Here is a 19,198-nt window from a genome sequence, read left to right as displayed (position 1 = left end):
ATGTTGTAGACCGCTTAACGCTTTTCAAGTTTTCCAAGGAAAATGCCCATTTTCATAAATCGAACTTCATGTCTATCGATAAATTATTTTACGACGTTTCATCTGACATACCGTTCCTTTTGTTGTTATGTAGTGTTTCTACATACGGATAATTTCAATACAATCAATAGTTATAATATTATGATTTTAATTTAATATAAATATATTATATTATTGATGGTCACCTGTGGAATATTAATTTGTATTTATTTAGCAATTCGCTTAGATATAAATAAAAAACACGGTTGAATAAATATATGTATTTATTGTTCTCCATCTTAAATTATATAATAATATAAATTATACATATTATTTGTGTACTTTCAACATCAAATGCTTCTGGATTATTTTTATAGATAATATCACATAATTAAATACATGTCTACACTTGAATCATCACTCTTCATCAAACGGATCAGGTTGGATGGGATTCGTGACTTTTCCAGCTACAACGATTATGTTATCGATTGTATCCTTAACGAAAAACAGGAAAGGATGATTAATTGAGAATATATCTTGGCTTGTTTCATTTTCTTCTTCTAAAGGTGTGCTTCTTTCTAAAATTGTGCTTGGATTTCCAGCTGAAAGTATTTATAAATACACATGTATATATTATACATTAAACATATAAATATAATTATTACCGGAAATTTGAGAAATAGATGAACTAGAGTCGTCGATTCTGATCGATACATGCTGAACCATCTCTTGTACGAATAATCCTTTCTCAGTTGAAATACCTGATAGATTAGCTTTAGGACTAAATATCATACTGGCGCCGAACTAAAACCACACGTGTTGTGTTATAAAGTGAATGTTTTATACCTGTTATCTATGGATATAATATAGCCTTACTTTTGCGAGAGCAGCCAGTGGTTTGGTTGTGGTTTCAACGTAAAAGAACGGCATTCTCACTGTAACTTCCGTCGGGTATAACACGTCTGAAACGCTAGATAAGGGAAAATCTGCTAAATTTTCGCTTAATTTCCGCAAGCCGTCCCTCTCGTTCGGTTTTATTATGACAAGGGAGTATCTATCGCCCTATAAAACGAATTTATTAATACACATATATGGACTTTTTTGTTAAATGTGTTTTTTTAGGACTATATGTACCTCGTATGGTAATTCGATAGCTGAACTTGAAAGTCCGGGTACAGTTCCCATTTTGAATTTTCCTTTGGAATTCATCATAGGAACTTTTTTTATATCCTTTGATTTTATATAGAAGTCGTCATCGCTGATTTTTACGAAAGGTGTCTTCCAAGTGCCTTTGAAGTAGAGTCCATTGAAGATGATCATTAAAGAGTTAGATTCTGTAATAGATATTTAAAAATAATATTATATAATTAAAACATATCTTTGTGTGCTTTTATTTATTATTTATCTTTAAAGATATAACTTAACTTAAAATACAATTTAAACAAAACGATAAAAACAGAATCATTATTAGAATAAACTGAAAGAATTTCTATTTTTAAAGTAATATTCTAAAATTACGTTGCGATTTTAAATTCATTGAAGAATTTAATGTATTTTAAAGAAAGAATTTATACGCATGATTTTTATGTATATTTATTTATTTTATTTAATGAAGTAATATATACCATTATTTCCAACTCGATTAGCAGATAATCCTTGAGTTCCTTCTTTTTGTATATCCTTCATATTTCTAGCCGTTCTTTCGTGATTTGTTGCTTCTACTGCCTCCATGATTTCATAATCGCCACCTTCATGATTTTTCTTAAATGTATTTGCCAGCTTTATTTTTTCTTTGATATTTTTGCCTGGTTTCTTTTCAGTGCTTTCATAAAGCTCAGACGCAGGTTTCGACGGCTTATCTTCCATAGCAAAACTGATAATCTTTTCATTATCTTCTTTGTTAACTTCATTTTTTTCACTTATATGTGTAATAACTACCGGTGGAAGTGGATCTTGCACTACCTTTTCTACTGTCTCTTCCGGCGCTTTATAAAAAGATGCATCGTATTTATTGACGCTTCTCACGTCAGTCAAGTAATACTTCTCCAAGACCGCTTTATAGTCATCTTGTATCGTATAGTTTTTATATACGTAGAACCAATTTTTGAATTCCGGTCTGTTAGTTTTATACTCGTTTGTATTCTTCAGTCTAGTCAGAATCACCTGGTACATTTTCCTAGCAACGGTTATGTCCTCGGGAAGCCTTAAAGCTGCACTCAACTGATCGCGTGTCTCTCCCTTTGCTCCTTCGGAAACTATAGCCAATATGACAGAGTAACCGAAAGGCGAAAACGCCAAGTTTGAGTCATCGTCAACGTAGCTCTGAAATTAATTTAATTTTATAAACACGAAAATGTTAATAAATAATCTGTATATAATTAATCTCACTTGAATTATTGATCTTGATAAGTCGTTCGTAGAACGGCCTATAAAATTTAAACTCGATTCATCCGACCTGGCCTTTCTTGGCCATGCAAAAGATAAGCAAAATAGAGTGGTGACTAAAAACGCTGAAAATTTAAAGAGATATGTATAATATTTATTTGCAAAGAGTTAAATTTATCTGTTATGCAAACAAACCGGTGGGAGTGATCCTATCTAGGTACATAGGTATAAAACTCGACTGGGATTCAGATATGTATATAGCATAATGTATTCAGAGTGCCTTAACCCTTTTTATGTCATATTCTATGCATGTATAAGATTTTCTTTAATATTATAAATTTTCCAAGTAATATACTTTGATAACTCAAGATCCTTTGAAAGCAATTTTACACGATATGTCTGTGTGGCTATTGGAATAAGACAAGCTAGCTCTTAGAGCATATTCATATGTATTATATAAAAAGTATATAAAGATACAGAATTAAAATATATAATTATCGGAATTATTCAATTTTATTGCAAAAAAAACTATAGTACTATAGGGAGACATTTTTAAAATAGAAAGCAACCTAAACCCAAATTAATACTAAAAAAAATGGCCCCAATAACAGGAAAGTACAAAAAATAGAAATCGCCGCAAAAACATTACCGATACTTTAAATAAACCAAATAAAACTCAGTTTTATTAGGACTTTATTGTAATATTTCTATTTAATATTGAGTGTACACAAAAAAATATTATATTAATTATCTATATTCAAAGAAAATACAGACAAATTATTAATGTAGATTCAAGACTACCACTAGATATTAAAAATCAATATATTCAATACAATATTGAACAGCCATAAGACGCAATAGTCAATTACAGCCTCTCAATCTTTACATATTAATTTGCATATCCTTATAAGGTCTAATTGATAAACTTCATCAACTGTTAAACATCAAATAAAATAATGACTAACTCTACTGCAAAAAAAAATAAATGACGAAGTGAATTCCACTTGAATAGTTTTGTCAATACGCAAAATTGTTGATTCTAAGCTAAAATTTCAAGTACATTTAATTAAAGATCTCTGCATATACTTAAGTGCACATCAGAACATTCGTATAAACATGAAATCATCGGTCATTTAATTGATTTGATGTTTCAAAGTAAATATTAAAGTTAATTTATTAAACTATATATTAAGACATTAATTATAAGCTAAATTTATTCAGAGGTTATTAAAAAAATAAATAGGAAAGTTACTTTTGCGCTATATTTATATTTTATAAGATGAAAAAACATCTATTTTTATCGATCATGATAAAATATTCTCTTTCCAAATATATTTTTGCTGATATTTTCTCGATTAAAATATATGTAAATATATTAAACCACTAGTTGAAGAATATTAAAATCAAAATATATATACTTAAGACTAGATAAACTTTTTGCTTAGATGCGTTTTATTTTTTAATATACTTATTAAAAAATATTAATAAATAACAACTTTATAAATGTCTTAAACCAAGAAACGTGAAATGGATTATTTATTTAATATTTGGAATCGTGTAACGTAGCAGAATTTATTAATCTTCAGCTGCAACAAAGCTGTGTTTAAAATGGTCGTTTAAATTTTTTTTTGTGCGTAAAGAGAAACTACTGCTAAAATTAATCACTAACTTTTACTTATATTATATATAAATTTATTATTAATTTATTTTATTTATTTTTGAAACCCGAAAGGCGTAAGCCAGGTAAGTCAATCAGACATTATGAATACCTACAAGTATGTGTGAACTACTATAATCTGAGAATCGGTGACATCTAATAATTATCAATTATTATATGCATTTAGATCTATAAAAAATATATGTCACTTTGCAGCTAGAGCTGATTTTACAATAAAGCGCATTTTTAATAAATATAAATTTGAGTCTGCTGCTGAGGCTCGAACGCAAAACGCACTACGCTATTATGAACTTATAAGAGGCAAATGAAGCTGTAAATTTAAATCAATAAAAAGTGACTTTCATGAAGAAGAACGAGGCAGAAGCTTATCTGTTAACACTTACGTACATGTCCAAAATAATTATGAAACTGTCAAGTTCATTAGATCATAATTAGTGATTATTCATCATCACAGATTAGGTTTATCTAGATTTTTCTAAACTTACGGATGAATATCGCGCTGATTCATTAAAATCAAGCTAGATCATACATATTAGGTATTGAAAGTTATCTAATAATCAGCTACTTCAGTATATAGAGAATTTTTTTTTATGTATTCAACAACAAAAAACACCTTTTAATTAAAACAAGTAGACCACTTAATAGAGGGATTAAATCGAAAAATCTGAAAACGAACAAAAACGTGAGAAACCAAATCAGTGACAAAGCTAATTTCGGCATGTGATACAAACACAGGTTTTGAACGTCTAAGACAAAAAGAGATTTTTTTGTTGAAAAGGGACATTACCGTGAGAACCACTTTGGCAGATTAATTGGCAGAATATTTTCCATGCATCAGGAAGATTTAAAGAGCCATTCGTGGCCAATGACAATCTGTTCCAAAACTCGCCAACTTTTTATAATTGACTATTTTAATGGAAGAGGCTAAAAACAATTGTGCAACCAACGATCACTTCCTCAGACACTCCCATAGAGACTTTCTCCAACACTTCAAATGACATTCACACTTGAATTTGACTTTAATGTTCAAGGAGTACGAATTTTAATCAAGAGGAAGCCGCTCCAATTTCATACCATCGAAGATCGCAGAAGCTGCCGCTTCCCTCTTCGCAAAGCCAGTTCAACTCAACGTCCGGAATCCAGAGCAAAATGCACGCACGAAAAACTTCACGTATTAATAACATAAATAAATTATTGTTGCTCAAAAATGATCAATAGCGAACTGCGACGTGCTTATGATTAATTACGTGCTACTGCAATACGTGAAGATAAGACACTAAAATATGGTATATTGTATATTTTAATAAATTGGTAATAACAGGATGAATAAAATTAATTATAATAAATAAAAAATGAGATTGAATCTATCCTTGGCAATAGTTATTATATAAAAAATAGCACGAGAAAATATATTTACATAAAAAAATGTATTAAAAATTGCAAAATAAGTTAGGAAAAAAGTGACTTTTTAGTCAATAAAACAGCTTGAGAAAGGAGCAGTAACTCTAATTAAATGAGTTTACTAAGATTAGCTTTACAAAATATTATTTTATATTTAAGATACTGGACAAAGTAGTGAAATTGTTAATGTTGTGAAAGCATGACAATTAAAAACAAGAGTTTCTTTGTTGTTTCACATTGAAATTTGATGACTATTGAATGGAAAAGTCATTGCCAGATTATTTTAATTATTTCATATTCTGCTATGAACAATGTTATATTCAGAATGATCTGAATGGTCTTTCTCTTTAGAGAAAATATATAAATATTTTTACTACAAAGGAGAATTTACTAACTCTATTTGACATTTTCTGTTTAAAATAAAATAGATGCATTTCTAACTTCACCTAAATCAATTAGTGTCATTAAATAAACATTGTTCTTGTCTAAAATATGAAATTCAATATTAATAATATCTTTCTCATTGATCAAACAGCCAAAAATAATTCAATATGACGTTTCAATAAATGAGTGATGTAAAAATATCCGAATTTATCAAAAAGGCAATTCGTTGTTTGCTGACTTTTAGTAGCACTCGCTTATGCGAAAGCGGATCTTTGCTTTACACAATCTGAAAGAATGGTAAAATAAAAAAATGCTTGATCCTCCACATTAAAAAAAACATATGTTATTTGTATGTTCGTATTAAGAAACTCGTCTCCAAGTCCAGTGGAGATCTTAAGGTATTATTGATAAATCTCAAACTAGACTTTGCTCTTTGTTATCCGAATATATTATACCTCGTATGGTTATTTGGTATATGCTATATATTATTTAAATAATATAAATTATCAAGTAGCATACGTACTTTATTTATAATAATTTAAACTTAAATTCGTTTGTTTTTTTTCTTTACGTTTATGTAATTTTTTTATTATTGTTTGGCATTACAAAAATATTATAACCGTGTGAAAATCGGTAGTGTTCGGTCAGTGAGTGGCTAGGTCAAGTTAGGGCATTCACTTTGGCTGCATCACCTGCCTGGTAAGATTCGACAGGGGCGACAAACCACAGATATGCGAATATCATCTTAAAAAACGTCAATATACGCATTTGCATAATTTATGCTAATAATATTCTACCTTGTCTTATATTGCAGTAATTTATCAATCGTATAACTGTAGTTTGCTACTAAAAAATATAATATTTATATGCATTTTGATACCGGTATCGAAACAATGGCGTTGGTTAAGCCTGCGAAAGAAAAGTCCATAATACTCGGCTTATTGAGTTCATTCGGCCGCGAACTCATTAAAAACGGTACTCTAGTTAAGCCCCATTATTCATTTCTTTTCTTGTGCTCATCGCACGGAACAAACTCAACGGTTATCTCGCGTTGTTTAATAATGACAAGGCGGATAAACCGGTCGTTGCGATATATGGAAGGTATTGTTTCCAACAAAGGAAATCACGCCCAAAACTGGCGAAAACGAAACTCTACACTCGACGAAAGTATACGGGTTTTGTTATTAAAATTAGCGACGAGCCGAAGGTTGCGTTTAATTGACCTCGATCATTGGTTTTGACATGCGGATCAAAGTTCACCAATTAATATAAATTATATTTAAAAGTAACCTGGATAACATAAATAAATACATATATCATTACATTAACTGATTATTAAAACAAACATAAATTTATTTATAATCAGTATGAGCAATATAAATAAATATACATGTACATTAAATAAATATATTAAAAGGTTGTCTTACAAATTTTGAAGAGCCCCATTTTGGCAGGTCACAAGATGGGAATGTAGTGTACACTGTCGAGCTCTCCGGAAGAGTGTTATGGCAAATGAAGATTCGATCTCTTTATACGACCGGCAGAGAGGGCAGGACAGGACTGTGTGTGAAAATCGACTTACTCAAACAACGAACAGAGAGTACAGTTAACCGTTCCAACTTCTCTGTGACCCGAACGACTTGTATCTGTTTATTTAATATTTAATACTGCAGTTATTAATCTAGTGATACATATGTATTTAATATGTACAATGCATTATATTATATAATAAAATATTTACTAAATAATAAAATTAATATTTTTTATTGATTTCTAAATACACACTATTGTATATTTTCAGTCGTCATCATCAGATAAATCTACTAATTAGGAACAAAGAGTGTCATTTTTGTCTTATGACCAAAACCAGGAAGTAAATTATATGATTAAACGTATTTTTTTTTGTTAAAATTATCTTTGTTTTATACTAACTACTAGCACCTATTTACAGTTCATTGTTTGTTTAAGACCTCTATTATCAAACAATACTATAAAAACATCATGAATATAGACAGCAACGAAAAACTATTAAATTTTCTATTCAACTAATCCTTAGGATAATTTACATGTGTATAATTTAATAATTTTCATATTATTTAAAGTAATAAATATCAAAATACTTATTTTCTTTTTATATGTATATAATACATTTAAATTTATTGTTAATTAATATATAACCACATTCAAATTAAATTAGTACTATAAATTTGTCTAATATTAGATAAATTTATTTTATTGAAAACTCTAAAAAATAAAAATATTTTTTTTTCTTATTTTTTTATACTTAAGTTAAACCAACAAAAATATAGTTATCGTTTATTGATGATTATTAATTTTATGTTAACATTTTGATATTTAAAAAATCTTATTTGATAAAATAAAAAAAAGGTTCTTGAAAAATCTATGAAAAAATATTTTCAAAAAAACATAACATGATTTAAAGTTTAAAAAACTTTTATATATTTTATTAATTAGATTAGTATTTAATATACTACATTTTTGTCATAAATTTTGATTAAATGATTAAAAACTTTTTTTAAGAAAATGAAAATATATTTTTTAGCCATTTTAAATTTTTTTTTTATTACCTTTATTTTTTTATTATTTAATAATAATAGAGAGAAATATAAAAAATAAAAATAAGTATATTAGAAATACAAAAGCTATTATTAATTTACAAATATTTATTTCTTTTTTGTTATTTTTTAAATTTTCATTTAGAAAATATATTTTTTTTCGCATTTATATTTTTACAGCTTTTTGGAATATTACAAATTGCAACATGTTTTCGAGTACATTTCAATTTTTGCATTGCCATGATTGTTTTTCATATACAATTTTAAAACATCACTTTAAACCTCCCCTATTAAATCCTAATGCTTTTTCTGTATACAATTTTTTTCTTAGAAGCTTATTAAAACCAACGTTTATTTTTTCTGACTAGAAAAACAATCAAACAATAACTTTATCTTATTCCACACTTATTCTGTAGAGGGTCCTACATATTTTTTTGCCTAAAAGAGTCATTTATACAAAAGCGCTTTATAAATTACCTTCGATATAATTAAAAAAAACACACACAATGACACTCAAGTCTAATCCATAAACGTAAATTACTGTAGTCAAAATTTTCTAAAACCATTTGTCACCACAAAATAATGTATTGCACTCTATGAAACGCTAGCAATGTTTCGCTTAACAAATAGTTTTTTATTGGAACCACTTGTAATTTTTGTGACGAAATAAGTTGACAAGATTTGTTAAGAGTTTTTCATACTAACAATAAATTTGAATTTTCTAAGAACGTTTTTTAACTTATGCACAAAATAAACGATTGCGTATCAATTGACAGTTTCAAAGTACTTGCATGAATCTGCCGAACCAAGCATCCTGCGTCACTAATTTTATCGATTTGGAATCACCACAATATCTTTATTAGGCAATACAAAATGGACGTTGATTTTCTCTAATTTTTAACGTTATATAATGCAAAACGATACCGTTTTTATTCACTTCCTTCAACTATTTCAACCAGAACTATCGCTTCGCTTCCGACATTGAAAAAATAATCGTTTAGTCTAGCTCGCACCAAGCGCACCAAGCGAAACGACCTTTAAATTCTCGAGAAAGCCGCTGCTCCCAAATCGACATTCGTATCTGGTCCAGCTAATCAGTTACATCCCAAGAATTTAATCCGATCATAGCGACTACGTGTCTTTTTATTTATTAGCAGTAAAAATGATTAATGGCCATAATTGATAAATACTTAACTAATTTGTCAAAATCAGTTTTTTTATTAATGTAAAATGCTCGCAGAGAAGGTATAAAAGGGTTCGCAAGAACTTAGATGCACACATTAGCTCTCCATTACAACTCTTATTCGGACTTTACCACCCAATACTAAGATTTATTTGTATATTATTATACATAATTACTTACGCATTTTAGTAATGAGTAGCATCTTACGCATTTTGATGCTGATTTTTTGAGTTTTAATTAAATGTCTTATTTTATATATTTAATTGTATTATAAAATAATATAAAATTAAAAACCGGTCTTCAATTTTACAGTGTAATCAAAATATAATAACTTGTCAGGAAATTATGGTTCAAAGTAAATTGACCGCATGTAAACCATTTGTGGCTAGATAAACCGTGTTTTTCTTGTATTTATATTTTATTTTTAAGAATTATTTAAATAATAAAAAATAGCAAAAATATATATTTTATTTATTATGAAACTTTGAATAACATGAAATAAAATGCAGTGATAACTTTTTACATTAATCAAATGTCGGTTTTATTATTTTTGGAGTCTATAAAAATATCATCACAATTTATTTCTCTTGAGATATGGAAGAGAATAAAATGCACTAAAATGCCCTAGTTTTTTTATGATCCAGTATTTTTATGCTGTTTTTATTATCTTAATATTTAATATTTAAGAAAGACTGTATTTTTATTTTTAAATTATTATATATTGAAACAAATATTATTTTGACAATGAACACATATGATACATATTTTTTAATTTTATATATTTTTGTCAATACAATAAATATTACATTTATTTATGTTAATTTAAATGAATAGTCATTAATATAATAATAGGAATTATACGCATAAAGGATAATTATGAATAAAACTAAAAATTAAAAAAAAACTATAATAAATTTTATTAATCTATTTTATATAAATCTTCCATGAGACAAATATCATTAATTTTGTCATAAACATCTTAGTTACATAATAAACACTAACACTAAATAGCAATATCACGTTCAATATTATAACTTAACTATTAAAATGCAACACACTTGATAAAACTCAAAACACACATTATTTTACGTAAAAAGAAAGAAAAAGATATGCACGAGTACAAATTATAAATATCAATAGTGAATGAGGCTTTATATACAATGTTTTTAATCAGTTATACATTTTTGTTTAATTAATGAATAAAATATGACTTGATTTTGATATGCATATATGTATTATATGTACATACATATGTATAATTAATAGTTATTAAGTCGCAAAATGAATAGCATCTTTGTCCATCGGCATTTTATTTTGAAATCTTTCGTACTCTTGCTGTGTACCAGTTTCACTGTAGTCTGGGATTCTCTGCAATTAAATATTATATATAAATATAATATGTATGTATTTAAATATTGTATAACAGTTAGTGTATTTTTTTTATTTACAACAACCAAATATGATGCAGAGTTAAAAAAAAATATTGTAAGTGAATATTATTTTCTAAAGAAAAAGTTAATCAATAAAAGAAATTCAGGCTTTTGTATTATACTTTTCAGCATTTCCTTGAAATCTTTTTTGTAGCACACACAATTGCGTGTAATAAATTCGTTTCTTTGCCATATTTTAATTTGTGTCGCTTTTCTAATAACAATAATTATTTTAATAGGTTATATACATTTTTACGTTAACCAAAATATGAAAATATATTTAGGATAATGTGTTAGTAATGTTAATATAGTTATTAAAATTACATTATCCTCACCGCAGCGTTTGATGTGCAGTTTAAAAGAAAAGGGATAATCCAGATCCCCTTTGTGCATTATTATTAAAGGTTCTTACTGGTTCCTTTTTAACTACTGTTCTTATAGGCTGAGAGTTAAATTGTTGTGCATTCTGATAGTCGTTCTGTGAGTTTAGTATGTTTGAATATGTCGATTGTTGTACATTTCCCTGCTGTGATGGTTGAACGCGTTGCGGTTGTTGAGAAAACTGCGACTGCTGTTGCGCTGGTTGAGGCCTTCTGTTTACGTTGTAACTAGGAGGAGCATTGTAACTACTAGATGGATCGCTAACTCTGCCTTCGAAGAGAACTACGCCAGTTTCCACGTCTCGGATGAAGAACAGGAACGGATGGTCCACAGTCATCCTAGCAGTTGACGATCCCATCAATGGGATAACCATAGCTGCTGTAGCAGCAGCGGCAGTCGAGCCTTGTTCGTTTATCTCCAACCGCGTCTTATGCACAACATTATCAATATGTGGACTTTGATCCGAATTAATAATACCGCTTAAATCAGCATTTTTACTGAAGATTTCAGTGATTCCAAGCTGCAAAAAAAATCATAATTAAAAATCGTATTATCTTACATTCAACCTAAATTCTAATGTTCATGTATGATTTTTTTATCTAGATCGAGCAGACATTTAGTTAATTACATATTACTGTGATTGTCAGACTGAATCATGCGATTAGGGAAACATCAGTAAAGAATTTGCGTTAAAGTATATATATATAGAGCTGGAGAAATTGACATTGAAGTAAAAAAATTGTTTAAACAAGTTTCTTACTGCAACGAGATTAAGCACATAAGAAAGAAATATCAATGCTTCGAAGCACTTGATGAAGTTTCAGCAGTAAAATAATGGCAGAAATAAAAGCAATGTTAAATATTACTTAAAGTCGAATAATCTTTTATATAATATCAAATAAAATTACTACCTTTTGTAAAATAGAAACCAAATCTTCTGAATATTTAATTTCTAGCTTTGGCATGTGCAACTGTACTTCGGTCAGATCCATTTCGTTTAATATCTTCGACAGTGGATTGTATGACAAGTTTCTTATGAACGAAGTAGTCAAACCGTTTTTATCAGTAGGCATCACAATCAAGAGAGAGTATTTACCACCCTGAAAATAGTATAATACACAATTAGATATTGATTCAATTCAACAATACTCATGTATAAAAAAATCATACCAAATAAGGCAACTCAATCGCTTGAGCGGCTATGTCACTAAGATAAGTATAATTGTATTCTCCGCTCGTTTCCATCATGTTAACAGTTTTACATCCATTGTTAACGTAGAAGCAGCTCGGAGCTGTCAGATTTTCATTGAATTTGGACTTCCACGCTCCTTTGAAATACACGGCATTTGCTAGCACCATCATCGCAGAAACGTCGAAACTCTCTAAAATAATCAACATATTTTATAATACATTACAATTCTTACAAAAGCATCGTCGATTCAAACAAGCCGTTATAAGTTACCTGGTTGGATGAGATTCGTTATCTTTCCATGTGTTGCCGTATTGACCCATGAGTTCACATCGTTGGCAACGACGGCCGGTTGTGAGAAATCTTCAGATTTAATGTCTGCTCCATAAAGGTTCGATATCATATCAGCATACTGCTTCTTGATAGAATATCGATTTGATACGAATATTCTATTAGCTGATTCTATTGATACTCCTGGCGATACGAGCTATAAATTAAATTATACATCAATAAATATTAAATAAAATGCTTCAAATTAAACTCACCTTTAATTTAGCTGCAAGGTTGTTCAATAATATTCTAGCGAGGTTCACGTTTTCTGGTAATCGCAAATATTCACGTAGTTGTGTTGCACCAGATCCTTTGGCACCTTCTAAAATCAATCCGAGGATAGACTTAATGCTGGCGGGAGAGATCAAAAAATTGCCAGACGTCGATTCGGCGGTGTATCTCAACAATTCGATGTCAAAAATGTTGAAATGATTTTGAGCCATGTTTACGAAGTACTGCTGATTCGGATCAAAGTATGTTTGTTGATTTTGTGCGATTACAACCGGTGGATGAGTCGATGAGACAACCACAGCAGCTGAAACAAATAATAATACATACGTCTTAATTTATGGTACACGTGAAAATAAGTAATTTTAAGATCAAAAATATTAAAAAAAAATAAAATAAAATTAATAACTATGCTCAAGTCATATTTTTAGAGTACTTCATAAAATAACAAAAATAAAAACTATCATTAATAAATGCAAATAAAAAATATTTTGGGTTTTTTGTTAAAAAACGTTACGTTATAATTAAACTATTCAGATGGGCAACCAAACAGGTTTTCTAAAACATAAATATCATCAAAAATATAATTATCCTTATATTTTTCCTAATGATTATTTATGTCACTGTTATTTATAAAATAAGTATTAAAAATATTTTTATATTCTTTGTGGGCAATTTTAAGCTAAATGGGAAAACCTAAAAAAATTAACTATCCATATATTCTATAATAACATTCCATGTATTACCTCACAACACATTAAAAACCGCACAAATTATCGAGATATAAAAACAGCTGATTAGGATAGCTTGATAATACATTAACAATGAGTTTAATACCAACAATATTTTTCCTACATTTTTCCGTTTTTATATAACTAATTACATTACATATACAATATATGCATACATATATTACACCTATATATACAATATCAGTCTGTATCTTACTATTAACAGTCAATTCAATTTAAAAATCAGTTACACAAATTCAATAATATTAATTAATGTATATAATACTTTCTCAATGTGCCCATCAACAGAAATTGTACATCAGCTATCGGCAATATTTACAAAGATAACTATTTGCTGCTTTCTCAGGACGGAATAGCGTAGTCCGTAACGTATCAGGTTGCGGGTTCGAGCCCCGGCCGCGTCACTCGAATTTTTATTTATAAAAAAAATCGCTATTATTAAGATAACGCACCATTAATATATACGTCACCGATTCTTAGACTTTTAGTCTGATGGTTAATAATATATCTGTACAGATTTACCCTGTTGTAATGCATTGGGCTTACGCTTGTTAACTTACAACGAGAGTTTAAATAAAAAAATAAAATGAAAGTAACCGCATAAAATGGTTTGTGGTTATTTAAAAAGTCAAAGAAAGAAACAAGGGGAAAATTAAAATTTTCCTTAAATAAATCACCACAGGCTTACCAATGTCTATATATGGTTAAAAACTTGGATTTACAATGCGGTGCAAGCCATGATAAATATAAATTTGGAATTTGGCGAGGGTACTGTTAGTCAGAGAACTGTAATTTCATACTAGTGATAATAAACTTTAATATATTGAAAGAATTCTATCTGATGTTAATAAATATTGAGAAATACTGTTGAAGAAAATCCACAAACAACTGCTCTGACACTCGCAACAGACTTAAAGGTTTATTTTGTAACCGTAAAAATGCACAAATGGGCACTGCACAAACTAACCAAACCATTTTTAAAGAGAATCATTACCTACAATGATTGATGGATTCACTACGATAACCAGAAAATATCAGGACAATGATTAGAAACTAATGAAACTCGGAAACAGATAAACTATACCAGAAAAAAACGTGTCGTGTTTATTAATTATATTATCCTGCAAATCCACAGACTTGTATCATAAAATTCAGAACAATACAATTAGTGAAATTGACGTACTGGGCAACGTTAATTAATCAATAGGCCTTTGTCATACTGGGCAATAAAATCAGCGCAAGCGTGCAGACCGTACGTGAGAATAGATGGATGCATCACATAGCCCGATATGCCCGATGTCCAGAGTACCACTCGATTTGGAGACGAAGACGCGAAAAAATGACATTCCACATACAATAAAATAAATATATAAACTGCAAGTATTATTTTAATATTTAATGCACTATATTAAATATTAAAATAATAATTTGTCATACATAAAATAAATAAAATTCACAGTGTTAATCGATCTTTCTTATGCATAAAAAAATACCAAAATAACCATAAAACATCCGATGTTTATTAGTAAACAGATTTTGAGCGATTTTGTTCCATGATAATACGAAATACTGCAATTATAAATATTTTGCAAAATTAAAAAAAAAATTGGATTGAAAATTTTGTCTCATTCCTTAATTGCCTTAAATTCGTCAAGAGAAATAACTAAGTAAATCAAAATTAAAAACTGTTGTACTTGAAAAGGCGGTTATTAAAATAAATTATATATGTTAAAAACCACATCAATGCAGTTATTATATAGATGCAAAAATAAGTTTTTCACTACTGAAAATTTTTAAATAAAACTGCACGCACCGATAAATGATCACACATAAAAAACTCATCATGAACCATCTAGAATATTAAGAACATAAAATTCTACAATTCCTAAAATAATACAAAAATGCAGCACACAGTAACCGAACTATATTTTTTGCATGTAATTTTATGACAGGTTTCTTGAGACATACTTTTGTTAAATTCGCCCTTAATATACCTAGCGTATACATATATAAACAAGTTCCATATAATATATATATATGCACATGTATATTTTGTATAAGTATACTAAATGGAAGTGGCACATATATAAATAATATGTGCAAGGTTATGTTAGATTTCTTGAGCACTGACGTTTTTGCCGCAGGGCAGGAACATGAGACGCTACAACGACCAACACTTTCCTGTATTGCAACGACTCCCTAGTGATAGCTTCAGAAATTATGTCGAGAATACAATAAATTGAAAAGCTATTATACAAAAATAGATGTCTAAGGAATTTTCTCTGAATACTCCATAACACTGTTTCATGGAATCTTAAGGTTCCGTAATATAGGGTTGTTTTAATATATCTAAACATTTCATGTCGAAATATGGCCAGATGACGAATATTATCGAAGAGAAATCTTGTCAAAAAACACTTTCTCGAATAATACAGTTTCACGCAAAATTCATAATATGGCGAATAATATTAAACAGAAATTGATTTGACTTGACAAGATATCTACAATTGTGTGATACAAGAGATTGCATGTATTTAATGTAATAGTTTTCGTTTTATATCACTACAATGCAATCAAAGATGATATGTTAATACAATATATAAATATTAACAGGAGAAATTATATTTAAACGAAGCAACAACTTAATGAAAAGTTGTGTAGTGAGCTCAAAAAAATGTACTATTAGTCACTGTGTTATTTACAAATTAAAGCTTTAAAAAATATTACCAATGTGTAAACTTAAGTATAAAAAAACACAAATCAAATGTGTGAAGATTCAACATACATACTTAATTTTGTTGTTTCACACTAAAATTAAATGACGGATGTTTGAATTACAAGTATAACTTTCCATTGGCAGATCGTTTTAAGAATAGTAACTAATTGAGATAATAAAAAATTATGTTTATTAGATTACTGGAAAACTGCGAAATTTGTGAGGATGCTCGAAAATTAATAATAATCATCATCTCTAATAATAAAAATAATAACATTGACATTAAATATATCTTGGACTAAGTCAATAATAATAGCAATCGGGTTTTTAATCGTAAGAAAACAGAAGATTTTTCTATTTTAGAATATTAAAATCTCATCGGTCTGAAAACTAAATCTAAACAGTTAGATATAAATTTGATTGACGTAAAAGAATATATCTAAAAATATGATCATCCAAAAGGGAGTTTTTTCGTCTACTGGCTTTTTGTACTACGTACTTCTAAGCGGATTTTTGCACTACATGATGATGCGATAAAAACAAATTATAGTAACAAGATAGGTTCCACTTCCGATATTAGAATATAATCGTCCACAATTCGTAAGGTTTCTGCGTTTAAAAAAAGTTTGGAATTCGAAGACGTTTATATGTTACTTTTTAATTTATTTAGTTAATATATCTAATTGATTTTGATTACATTTTTAACGAAATGATGATAAACAATTTTTTTTATGTAGCACTGAACAGCTGCGACGTAAGTTGTTTTTTTTATTTTATATTTTACTCCCTGGGCTTTGTCCTTATGCATTTAATTAAGTCGTTGCGGCACTGATTCGCGCGAGAGTCGCATCGCTGAAGCCGGTCTGCAAATCCAAGGTTAAAACTCAAGAAATTACCTTGTTTCCACTGTCTGACTCAATCGAAACGTATTTTTAACACGGGCGATTAACATACACACATACGCACATTTTTACAATGCAAATGAAAAACACGATTTTGCCTTTTAAAAATTGTAAACCGCAGGCCGATCCGCGGAAACGCTTTTTTTACGTCACCGCGAATTGTGGCGTCGATTTTAAATCTCCATTTTAATTTGTTGGAAATTGTTTAAAATTCGTCGATCGAGAACTGGTTTTGTAACAAACAGACGCTAACGCGCTTATAATTAACGTCGTTACGGCGCGCTTCGTGACGAAAATAACAACGACTTTAGCGTTTTGCCGAAAACGCATTAAAAGGGTAACGCACCCCTTGTAACGGAGGGCGCGTTCGGTTACTATTTCGATTTGGAGAGGAAGCGGCGCGTCACTATGCGCGTGCGTTTGAACGTCACTTTTAGTACATACCAGTTAATATGAAGAGCGTCGTCGGCTTCATTTTCGGTATGTGTATTATAAGAAAGCTAAATTGTGTCGAGTCGACGCAACGAACGCGACTCAAATGAATGTCCGCGCGTCGATGTCCGAGTATTGTAGCCTCGAACGAGAGACGACGCGGCGCGGCGGTGGGGGCTCGGGAAAAACCGAAAACGTTATCCTGCATAATCGCCTTCGTACTTCGTACTACATCGCATCGCGTCCTTCGCTCGTGCGATATCCGTTCAATCGCTAATCCATTTCCGCCAACTAACTGCTAATATTTACAAATAAATCAAATTAACATACGATTTTCAATATTTTTTTTTAAAGAAGAGGTATATTTTATTTGAAATTTTTGACCTCTTTACTTATTCACACATTTGCCAAAAAAAATTAAAATAAAAGCAGACTAAAAACATAGACAAAATATACAAACGCTTTTATGAAAATCTGTATAAATCTACAAAAGTGTATTTTTTTAAATTTTTAATATGATTGTATTACATAGAAAAATATTTATTTTATCATAAAATATCTTCAATATCAAGATTTTAATCTGCTGTATAATTCCAAGAAAATAATATCATTTGAACGTGTTGTGGCAACATGATTTGTAGTAAATAAACATAAACTCTGAACGCTACCAAAATATATTTAAAAATTTCATTTACTATAAAAAATTGTATATTTTGCCAATTATCTGAATTTATCAATACACAAATGCTTCACACTATAGAGGAATGCCTAGTATATAAATACACTTACATTAAAAACAAGCAGAATTACTCGACTGTGAATAATTTTATAACTAAAAAACGCACTGGAATAATGTATGTTTATTACAACATATATTTGGTTTATATAAATAGGTGTTTTTATATAACATAATGCGTAATTAAGTTTTATTTTATTATGACATCATATATACCAAGCTTGTATTGACGTGTAAGGGTATAAAGCAAATAAAATATATATATATACATAAATATTTTTTTATTGTTGAGAATACATAAGATTACCAATGACTTTCTCAATAACTATTAAGAAATATTGTATTGAATTTCTTTTCTCCAGAAATGAAAACAGAGAAATCATAAACACTATATATGCACATAAATAAACATTTTAACGATAGTATGTTCCTCCCATTTAAAAAATGTAATTGGCTGAAATATTTATGTATGTAAAA

General features: G+C 29.0%; 1 protein-coding gene across 1 annotated transcript in view; it reads right to left on the bottom strand.

The window, feature by feature from the left end:
- Nucleotides 1-386: 386 nt before the first annotated feature.
- LOC148226461 (uncharacterized) overlaps nucleotides 387-19,198 on the bottom strand; it is a 40,556-nt gene continuing 21,744 nt past the window's right edge. The window contains exons 10-21 of the mRNA XM_088204607.1: nucleotides 13,171-13,490; nucleotides 12,899-13,112; nucleotides 12,607-12,818; nucleotides 12,348-12,536; nucleotides 11,414-11,956; nucleotides 7,294-7,309; nucleotides 2,407-2,528; nucleotides 1,644-2,340; nucleotides 1,153-1,352; nucleotides 895-1,080; nucleotides 684-822; nucleotides 387-620 (exon numbers count right to left, since the gene is read on the bottom strand). Coding sequence (XP_088060733.1) covers nucleotides 436-620; nucleotides 684-822; nucleotides 895-1,080; nucleotides 1,153-1,352; nucleotides 1,644-2,340; nucleotides 2,407-2,528; nucleotides 7,294-7,309; nucleotides 11,414-11,956; nucleotides 12,348-12,536; nucleotides 12,607-12,818; nucleotides 12,899-13,112; nucleotides 13,171-13,490 — 3,023 coding nt within the window. The 3' untranslated portion in view covers nucleotides 387-435. The remainder of the gene's footprint in view (nucleotides 621-683; nucleotides 823-894; nucleotides 1,081-1,152; nucleotides 1,353-1,643; nucleotides 2,341-2,406; nucleotides 2,529-7,293; nucleotides 7,310-11,413; nucleotides 11,957-12,347; nucleotides 12,537-12,606; nucleotides 12,819-12,898; nucleotides 13,113-13,170; nucleotides 13,491-19,198) is intronic.

The sequence above is a fragment of the Plectrocnemia conspersa genome, unplaced genomic scaffold (assembly GCF_051122295.1).
Source record: "Plectrocnemia conspersa isolate PC_06_02 unplaced genomic scaffold, ASM5112229v1 ptg000014l, whole genome shotgun sequence".
Taxonomy (NCBI): Eukaryota; Metazoa; Arthropoda; class Insecta; order Trichoptera; family Polycentropodidae; genus Plectrocnemia; species Plectrocnemia conspersa.
This window is presented reverse-complemented; position numbering and strand designations above follow the sequence as displayed.